The sequence below is a fragment of the Cynara cardunculus genome, assembly GCF_001531365.2.
Source record: "Cynara cardunculus var. scolymus isolate 2C chromosome LG 2, CcrdV1, whole genome shotgun sequence".
NCBI classification, from domain to species: domain Eukaryota; kingdom Viridiplantae; phylum Streptophyta; class Magnoliopsida; order Asterales; family Asteraceae; genus Cynara; species Cynara cardunculus.
This window is the reverse complement of record NC_037529.1, coordinates 13,120,888-13,131,875: the sequence shown is the minus strand read 5'-3', so window position 1 is coordinate 13,131,875 and position 10,988 is coordinate 13,120,888. Positions and strand designations below refer to the sequence as shown.

The 10,988-nt window shown below is 33.5% G+C and overlaps 1 protein-coding gene across 1 annotated transcript; it reads left to right on the top strand.

Moving 5' to 3' along the window:
* Window positions 1–6,987: 6,987 nt before the first annotated feature.
* Window positions 6,988–10,689, top strand: LOC112507809 (serine/threonine protein phosphatase 2A 57 kDa regulatory subunit B' kappa isoform-like). Its single transcript, XM_025112527.1, has 3 exons — window positions 6,988–7,109; window positions 7,947–9,145; window positions 10,079–10,689. The coding sequence occupies exons 1-3, from the start codon at window positions 7,082–7,084 to the stop codon at window positions 10,433–10,435; spliced, it is 1,584 nt and encodes a 527-aa protein (XP_024968295.1). The 5' UTR covers window positions 6,988–7,081; the 3' UTR covers window positions 10,436–10,689.
* Window positions 10,690–10,988: the final 299 nt, after the last annotated feature.

The window sequence follows — 10,988 nt, the reverse complement described above, 5'->3', positions numbered from 1 at the left end:
TCTATTTGATTATGTCTATCTGCAGTTAGTTATACGAATTCAAACATTAAGCTTTAATAAATTGTAGTTATGCATAATTTACTTGTAATCTTGAATTTTAAGTAATATGCATCTATACACAATATTTTATACATAACAAAAATATGTTGATATTCGTATCAAATTGACTATTTAAAATTCCTCATTTTTGTGTAATTTTTTAATTCAATTTTTTATTATAATTTAATTTAGGTAATAACAAAATAATTTATATTTGGTTTAATAATATAATTTTCTAATTCAATTGTTTATTTATATATTATACATCAAAATTATATTAAATATATACATATATAAACACAAGGATAAAATCACCCCAGTGATCATAAACTAGGGCAACCGGTCATTTAGATATATATACCTTAAATGAGATTTAGTTAAATTCTTGACCTCATAACCTATTAAAAAATGACTTATGTTGATATCAACCATTTGACTTGATAATAATACAAATACATCTTATCTAACACTTAAAAACATTCTAGAGGTTATGTCTGCCTTAAAACGAAACAATTCAGATTGGCTGCATGAAATTAAAGCATATAGAAAGTATATTCGAATTAGCAATACGTATCATCCTATGTCTCACCTGGATAGGATATCCATATTTGATATTCGGACTAGCAATCTAGATTAAAAATCATATCCGGTTCTGGTATCTGAGAGCCAAAAGGATCTAAAAAAATTGTAGGATCAAATTCAACAATTCATAAAACGAAAGTCTTGCTGGAATCCGGAATACAGTTTATGTTTTGAAGAGAGAATTTATGGATAGAATTTTTCTTTTTAAAGATCTTGTTATTATCTGTATTGAGTAGAACAAAAAAAACTTCAACGAAATTGAAGATTAGTTGAAATGAACCCAAATGGCCACCAGATTGGATTGTCATCTAGCTTAATGAAAATCAATACAAGATAAAGTCTAAGTATTTTCCTAGGAGGTCAAGGGTTCAAACATCATCAATGGTGAGGAGGGTGTGTGAGTTTATTTGTTCTATTTGTCGTATATAAATATTACATACTTCAAAAAAAAAGTTTAGGTTTTTTGACAAGTACTACTCTTGAGAAGCCGGTTTTTGGATTGCAAACTTAACCAACAAGTTTGGCTCACAAACTTTACCAACTCTTATCCTGGTATAGGAACATGCTTGGCATGTCATTACAGGGCCGATCTTGAGATTTTGGATGCTCATGGCGGAAAGCCAAAAAAAATGTCTCTTATATGTGTATATAAAAACCAAAATAAACTATTTGAAGGGGTATGGAACCTAGTCAATCTAAGCGGCTCATTCCCACGTTGATTTGTTTTAAATATAACAAAAATGATGCCAGGGGGCAGGGGACATAAACCAAAACCCCATGCAACAAAATATAAAATACATCATCATTCACCTAAAGCGATGCCTTGCGTTTTTTAAGCAAAATATCCATCATTTTGTCATAACTAATATTAGCTAAAAACTTACTCTCAATACTCAAGATTGCTAACCCGTTCAATCTTTCTTGACTCATGGTAGACCATAGATATGACTTCAACAACTTTAACTTCGAAAAGCTTCTTTCCGCAGATGCTACGATGATTGGTATAGTCAATAGAATCTGGTAAGCAAGCAAGCACTACAAAAATGAAAAGTATCAGCGAGGGAAAATTCCCTCGGTGATCAGTCGCTAAAGGGGTCTTTTTTCGCTGATAGTCCATCGGTCAAAAGCTCGTAGGTAATGTTATCAACGACAGATCAGTGACGGATCAGCGAAGGAAAGTTTCAGGAACGGATCAGCGAGGGAATCTTTCAGTGAGGGATCAACGAGGGAAACTTTCAGCAACGAATCAACGAGGGAACGTTTCAGTGGTGGATAGGCGAGGGAAACTTTCAGCGACAAATTTTCCCTCACTAATCTGTTGCTAATGTTTATTAATCTAAAAATAAGTAATTTATAATTACATAATTCATGTATTTATTTATACAAAACCTGACCATAAATGAACAAACCAAAACTGTGAGCAAATTAAACTAACCAATTCATACAATTTAAAATATCAAATTTAATGTTCAAATTCATACAATCTAACTACCGGGAGGTAGGGGAGGGGGGAAAGCGTATCCTGCCGCATAAACGCAGAAAAATATTATGATAATGTGGCTTGTTCGGCTAACGCAACAGCTTATCTGGCCTGTTCGGCTAACACAACAACTTATCTGGCTTCCAAATATTAAATTATCAAATATTTACTATTTATTAGTATATTATAAAATGGCCCAATAAAACTTAACAAAGTCTAATAAAACCAAATAAAGTCCAATAAAATATATTAAAACCCAATAAAACCGAATAAAGTTCATTAAGTCCCAATAAAACTTAACAAAGCCCAATAAAACTGAATAAAGTCCAATAAAATGAATTAAGGCCCAATAAGATCGAATAAAGCCCATTAAGGCCCAATAAAATCGAATAAAGTCCAATGAAATGGATTAAGGTCCAATAAAACTGAATAAAGCCTACCAAGACTCAATAAAATCGAATAAAGTCCAATAAAACCGAATAAAGCCCATTAGGCTCAATAAAACCGAATAAAGTCTAATAAAATGCTTTAAAACCCAATAAAACCGAATATATCTCATTAAGGCCTAATAAAACTTAACAAAGCCTAATAAAACCGAATAAAGAGCAATAAAATGAATTAAAGCCCAATAAAATCGAATAAAGTCCATTAAGGCCCAATAAAACATACTAAAGTCCGATAAATGGATTAAGACCCAATAAAACCTAACAAAGCCTAATAAAACTGAATAAAGTCCAATAAAATTGATTAAGGCCCAATAAACTGAATAAAACTCATAAATGGATTAAGGCCCAGCAAAACCGAACAAAACCCAATAAATTGGATTAAGGCTCAATAAAAACGAATAAAGCCCAAATAACTCACACATACTATCGATATATTCACATATACACATACGTTTAAACATATATACATCATCCGATACATGTATCTTAAATAATATATACGTCGATCCAATCGAGGTTAGCAACCAACACACATCGTGTATGTATATAATACGGGCCGACAAGTATATATACATATAACACATACAACATCATGTATACATATGTATGTAACATGGGCTGACGGGTATACATACATATAAACATGCACATGTGTACATATAATACACATCGCGGTTAGCAACCAATATATATATATATACATATAACATATATATATATATATATATACATATAACATATATATATATAACACATATACATGTATACATACGACACCTACACATAAACATGTGTACATATAATATATAAAAAATGAGAAAATAAGAAAACAGGATAATCTCTCGCTGATCCATCGTTGATCATTGAGGGAAAGACTATTCCGAGGGAACTGGCCAAAAACGAATTTCCTCGCTGATCCCTCACAGAGGAACTGGTTTCTGGCCATTCAGCAAGGGATCAACGAGGATTATCTTATTTTTCTTATTTTCTCATTTTTTATGTGTTATGTGTACACATGTTTATATGTAGGTGTCATATGTATACATGTATGTGTGTTATATGTATATATATGTTTTGGTTGTTAACTGCGATATGTGATATATTTACACATATGTATGTGTTATATGTATATATACCCGTCGGCCCATACACAATTTGAATATATGTTTGTTGGTTGCTAACCATGATTGGATCTATGTATATATTGTTGAAGATACATGTATCAGATGTTGTATATATGTTTAAATGTATGTGTATATGTGAACGCATAGATAATGTGTGTGTCATATGTACACATGTGTATGTGTTATATGTATATATACCTGTTGGTCCGTGTTATATACATATGTATACACAATGTGTGTATATTCGGTTTTATTGGGTCTTAATGGGATTTATTAGACCTTAATTCAATATGGATCAGCGAAGGATCAACGAGAAAAATGTTTTTTGGCGTTTCCCTCGCTGGTTAGCGAGGGAACTGGCTTTTGGCCTTTCCGGAAACATGTCCATCTTCTTTTCAAACTCCACAATTTGTATGGATGTCCAATGATTTCCACTCTTAGATGCATCTTCTGGTAGCATTTCCTGCAAAACTTATAACTCCATAAACAAATATTCCCCATCAATATCAGAATCATTACCATTTGTTAAACCAAGTTCAAGATTCAAACAACATTTTTGTAACTCCTCATCATGTAAAGTAACCAAATTTTGCCCATCAAACAAGAAGCCAAACGTATATTCAAATTCTTGCATTTGTTCAAATCTAGTTCGTAATTGCAAAAAAAGCCATATCAACTAAAACAAGAAAATAATCAAATTCTAAATGTCTCTTGAGCGGATTGTTGTTCTCTCTTCGTATTTGGAATTTCATCAAATTGTTTTTTCCTGGAGAAAAAACATTTTACAGCAAACTCAGGTTTAACTTCAATATTATTTGCAATCTCTTTAGCTTCACTAATAACACATGTAAACCCATTTTCCCTATATTTTTCAAGCGTTTGCATCACAAGCATTTTCATTTTTATTATTAGCATTTTCAAAAACAATAAACTTATTTAGAGATCATTGCAAAGATTGAGCATTTTCTTCTTGCCTTTTCTTTCTTTTCCTATTTTGAGCACCTGATAGTTGTGATCGAGGAAACATATCTTAAATAGTTAAATTGTTAAACAAATGATACAATATAAAGAATAGAAAGATAACACCTGATTTTGGTTGTTCGTGTCGTGAAATTGTCAAACAGGTTGAAACTTCGAACTTTCAAAGTTGAAATAAATTTGTTTCAGCAATAATAACAATGATAACAATATAAATAAAAGAGGAAACATAAAGTGGTCAAACAAGAAACATAAAATGATCAAATAAGAATTTGGGTAAACCTAAACTAAACAAAATAAGTTAAATGACCCTAACCTAAACTAAACAATTAAACAAAATACCTCTAAATCCCTAATCTAAATTAAACAAAAGATCAAATCTTCAAATAACAATCTAAATTATCTAATCCTAATCTAAGCTAAACTAAAGTCTAAACAGGAAACATTCAAACATAAAGTGATCAAATCAAACAGGAATTAGAAATCATGAAAATCACCATAATCTAAACAGACTAAACTAAACAGTAAATATTAAACATTAAACATTAGAAATCAAAGTTTAGAAGAATAGAAGTTTACCAAATAAAACAGAGATGAGCGATAGTGACAGACGCATAGAGCGGTTCCAGATTCCAGAAACAAGGTCGAGCTCGAGCTGTCAAGACCCAGACACGAGACAATCAGACAACCTCACCAGGCTCACAACCAGTTCCATAACCGAGGTCAAGAGTGAGAGGCCGAGAGCTAGAGGTCTCAGAACTCAAAAACAGAAGTCAGAAACGAGAGCGAGAGTCCGAGAGAGAGGTCAGGAAATGGGAATATAGAGTTCGTTCGTGCTTCATTCTTGAAGCGAGGCCGAGAGATATGAGCGGTCGTCGATCGACGCCTTTGGCCTTTGATCTATATACAGTGGATTACTAACGGTAATTTTTTTAGGCCTAACTCAAAATGAACCTACCTATGTATAAATGGGCTTCAGAAAGTGATGCCCTTGGGCTATTTGCTGCCTTGGGCCTATAGCTAGGGTCGGCCCTGCATGTCAGACAAATGAAGTTCTAAAGTACTATTTTATTAGTATCTTACTTCTTTTTCTGTTCCTTCTACATACAAATGATGAGTTGTGTTAACATAAGTCATTATTATTCTCGAAGGCTAAAATGAGGAGTACAAAAGACCAACACGAGGTTAAAGTTAGACAAAAATATTTAATGCAATGTTGGCTATAAAAGACCTTCTTTGTTATATGTTGAAATTCACTCGTTTTGAAAGGAATTATGCGTGATAGTTTCTTAGGCAAAATCGACATCAAATGTATGACTATCTCAATTATTCAGATCTGAAAGGGTGCCTTCTTTTATTACTCTTCCGGTTTCTAGCAAATTTGTGTCACCAAACAGATTGTTTAAGATCAAGTCTTACCTTTCTAGCTTTCACAATAAAATTCGTAGCTCTTTATTCTTATTAAACATACAAAATTAAAAAGTTTAAAAATTCTTGTTTTTGTATACAACCCCTCTTTTACAAACACCTTATGTGTTAGTCATTATTATTTCATGACCAACAAGTGGTATTAGAAAATTTTCTTTAATTTCAATAAACATTTATAATGACTTCCATGAATAACGATAATGACCTTTATCAAAACCTCTCTATTTTCAAAAAGATAATTTTCTCTTTAAAAAAAATAGAATGATTTTCTCTTCAGAAAAATAAAATGATTTTCTAATTTTGAAGCGGTTGACAATCGAATCTTAAAAACGGTCTCCCCCAAAACCCGTCTTGCTTCCATTAGTATTCTTATATTTGAAACGATCTTATAAAAACAAGTGTCTTATAATAATATATGCTCATAAGATACTTCTCGAAAGTGTTTAAAGAAAGTAACCCGAAATTTGTTTTAAAAATATTATAAAAACTTTTTTTATGATTTATAAATATGTCATAACATTTTAAAACACTTTCATATATAACGTGTAATTGTTTGATATTATAAATTTAAATTGTTTAACATCTTATAAAACCAATTATTGGAATGACATTAAAATGATCCAAGTAACATTTGGTCCAGTCTTATTAATACTAGTCTTTACAGCTCTTTATTCATATGTTTCATATTGTTTTCAAACAAAAAAGAAAAGGGAATATAAAAAGAAATGAAAATTTCCATTTTCATTTTCATTTTCATTTTCTCTCCTATTTTTTTTTGGAAATTTCTAAAGGGAAAAGCAAAACTGATGAGATCAAAACAACAATAAAGTTTGAAGGTACAAAAAATCATCAACAAAAACCTATTTCTTGGATGCTTACAGAAAGGGAAGATGGGATCCTCCATTTCCACCATTATTATTATTATGTCTTCAATTTCAAGAAATTGACAGAACTCTCTCTCTCTCATGTTCATGTCTTCTTCTCTCTAACTCTCGCAGAAGCCCATGTCCATTTTTGGACCAGAAACTGCAGGTACTCTCTCTCTCTCTCTCTCTCTATATATATATATATATATGTATGTATGTATGTATATATGTGTATTTATGTATGTATTTGGGTATTAGATCTCTCAAGACTTACCTGCTTCTTCAGTGTTCTGACTTTTACATTATCTTATAGGAAAACTTATTGTTGTGTGACAGAACACTGCTTGCATATAGACAATTTTTAATGGTACTCTTGTAGCCTTCAATCCAAAATTTGGGATTTTTAGGTCTTTTTATGATCTGGGTTTTCATCCATTTTCTCTGTGGTGAGTTTGTAGATCTTCATCTGGGTTTCAGATCTGGACATCCTATTCTTAGATCCCTTTTCATAACTGTGAATATGCACTTTGCTTGTGAATTATAGCGATAATTTCAACTTTCGCAACGAATGTTGTCCTTCCTTGAAAACCTCTTCAAGATTTTCTTGAAAAGTTTTGATCTTTTACCCATTTTGAGATGAGATCAAAATGACAAATTGTTGTTTGATTAGGGTTTTGTTCTGTTAAATGATTTACTTAGTTTGGAAAGGTTAATGCTAGAAAACTCATCTTTCTTGACACTCTATTTCCAAAAAAAGCACTTGTTCTTGCAAGATTTACTTATATTTGAGTTCTCACAAGATGATTTTTTATGGTAAATTGGGGAAAATGTTTCTTAAAATTGTTTTTGGATCGTCGTTAACTCCGCTAATTCTGTTTCTTATATTTCATTGAATTTACTACTAATGGGGATGTTTGTCAGGTTCTTTGATACTTCATGTAATACAGTTTTGATGTTCTTGACTAATATTTTTGCTCACATTCATCTTTTTGGCTTGCTTTAGGTTTGTTATTGGCTTCAAATTCAACTATTTCCACTATGATCAAACAATTTCTCGCAAAAATCCCTCGTAAATCGTCAAAAGCCAATGCAACAGATGCTGATGGAGGTAGTTCTTCAAGTAGTGTTACAACGGATGTGGGCAACAATGGCTTCATCAACACTTATAATGCCATTTCAAGTCGATTAAACACAGTTAAAAAGATGTCTTCCTCAATTTTTCCTGCAAGCATCATGCCAGCGGGCGAAATGATTGATCCTCAAATACCTTTTAAAGATGTCCAAAATTCAGAGAAGCTGAGACTTCTCATCAGTAAGTTGAATCTTTGTTCAAAATTATATGATTTTCAAGATCAAGCTCAAGATTCTGTGGAGAAAGACATAAAGCGCCAAACTTTAGTAGAAATTATCGATTTTCTCTCATCCGAATCTGCTAAACTTAGTGAACCTGCAATGTTTGCCATTTGTAAAATGTGTGGAAACAATCTTTTTCGCGATTTCCCTCCAAAAAACTCTGTTTATTCACCTCGTGGTGAAACAGAAGATGAAGAACCGTCTTTTGATCCAGCATGGTCACATTTACACCTTGTATATGAAATACTCCTTCGATTTCTCAGTCAAACTTCTCTTGATCCAAAAGTTGCCAAACAGTATATCGACCATTCTTTCATATTAAGATTACTTGATCTATTTGATACTGAAGATCCTAGAGAACGAGACTGTTTAAAAGCCATTCTACATAGGGTTTATGGTAAATTCATGGTTCACAGACCCTTTATTCGGATGGTTGTCAGCAACATCATATACCGTTTTGTTTTTGAAACCGAAAAACACAATGGGATTGCAGAATTATTGGAGATTTTTGGTAGTGTGATTAGTGGATTCGCTTTGCCATTAAAGAAAGAACACAAGATGTTTTTATTAAGGGCTCTTGTTCCTCTGCACAAACCCAAGTCTGTGGGCGTGTATCATCACCAGCTAACTTACTGTATTGTTCAGTTCATAGAGAAAGAACCGAAACTTTCGAGTGCTGTTATAATGGGGCTGCTGAAGTTTTGGCCAGTTACAAGTAGCCAGAAACAGTTGATGTTCTTAAGTGAGTTGGAAGAGTTGCTTGAAATGATTCATACCGATGAGTTTGAGAAGGTTATGGTTCCATTGTTTCGCCGAATAGATTGCTGTCTTCGCAGTTCCCATTTCCAGGTAATTTTCCAATATTTCTGTAGTATTTTTTAGAAACTTATTGGAATCTGATGCTTTCACAATCTATATGTTGTATGTTTTGAGTTTGAATTCTTGGAGTAACTCCATTTGTGACAAAGGATGCATTGTACTTGCAAAAAGGAATATTTGAGGTTTAATCTAATTTAGTGTTGGACACCGGATTTTTAAGCACCCTCGGGCCTATTTGTCCATTGTCTTATTGCAAAATGTCGGTTTTATTAATTTGGGTTTGCAAGATTCATCTACTTTGTCGTTATTGAGGGGTGTATAAGTCATTGGACTATTTCTCTCGAGCTCGTGCTAGTCAATTGTTACAATGTAGTTCCCCATTGCAAGACTAGTGTTCTATTACAAGGAATTGGATATATTGATTTGGATTCACACGATTCATGCAGTTATTTGTACATATCGAAGGGTATTTAAGACATTTGACTAATAGTAAAACAATTCTATTGGACAGAGAGTGTCCAATGTAGTATCCTATTACAAGATAGTAAAACTTTCCCGGCGGCTATTAACTTCTGCACCCTATAGTCGAGGTGCACACGAACCGGCCCGGATGCCCGTTGTTACCGAAAACTTTTCTTTTTCTTCTGCACACTTCGCACAAGCATGGGGTCTCTGAGGGTAAAGGTCAGTTATGCGTACATCCCACCCTGACTCCATCCTCAGGTGGGATACACTGGCCTGGTTTGGTTTGATTTGGTTTATGTCAATGTGCCATATCTTGCCGTTTGTGGGAAAACTAGCATGTGAATCCGATCGGATATTCTTACACAAACTCGGCTGCATATATAGTTTCATTATTTGGGTCAATTTTTGTTTATATCCAATGGGCTATTTGTGTGCTCAATGGCTCGAGCCAGATGTATTAGAAGTGTACTTGTTCTTACGAGTGAACCTAACTTGTAGGTGGCTGAGCGAGCACATTTCTTATGGAACAATGAGCACGTACTACATCTCATCATGTATAACCGCCAGGTGATAATGCCGCTAGTCTTCTCGTCCTTAGAGCGGAACTCCCAAACCCATTGGAGCCGCACCGTGCTCAACCTTGCACAAAACATGATGAAAATGTTGAACGATGTGGATCAAGAGTTAGTGGTTTCGTGCCAAGGGCAGTCAGAGGAGGACAAGTCAACCTCAACTGTGGTGGCTGAGAGGCGGCGGTTGACATGGGAACGCCTTGAAAACATTGCCGCTTTTCAACCCGTCGTTGGAAATGTTTCAATTTTGGAAGAAACAGCACCGTGTATCGTCTCTTGCTAGAAAAGTTGTTCAAATTTGCTCATCAGGAAACCGGTTCTGCACTAGATTTCTTCTTGTTTTTTTTTTCCGAATAGAGAAGAGCGAAGCCGGGCCTCTGTGTCTGCCTAGTTATTTATGAAGCTTAACGGACGTCCTTAGGATTGTTTGAGGATGTTCTTGTTCGATGAAAATAAGGAGTATTAATTTGTCACTTGTTTGAACACACTTTTTTGTTGTGTATGAATTTGGTTCTATGAATCCTAAAAATTAGTCTACGCAAGACTATTTAGAATTTCCTGATGTTGATTTTGGATCATCATGACGACGATTTGTCAAACTAAAATATGATTTTGACCATTTCAATGTAAAAAAACCAGTCATTTTTATAATGATCGTTTCAAAAAGAAGCATTACATGACAAACGTTCCCCAACTATTTCGATTTGTATATTTTAGATCTCTATTAGGTTTTTTGTTCGCTAGAGTTGAGTTATTCTGTCTATTTTTCGGATTGGGTTTGTCACGTTGACGGTTTATTCTTCTAATTGGGTATTTTTGGCAGAATGTGGACAAGA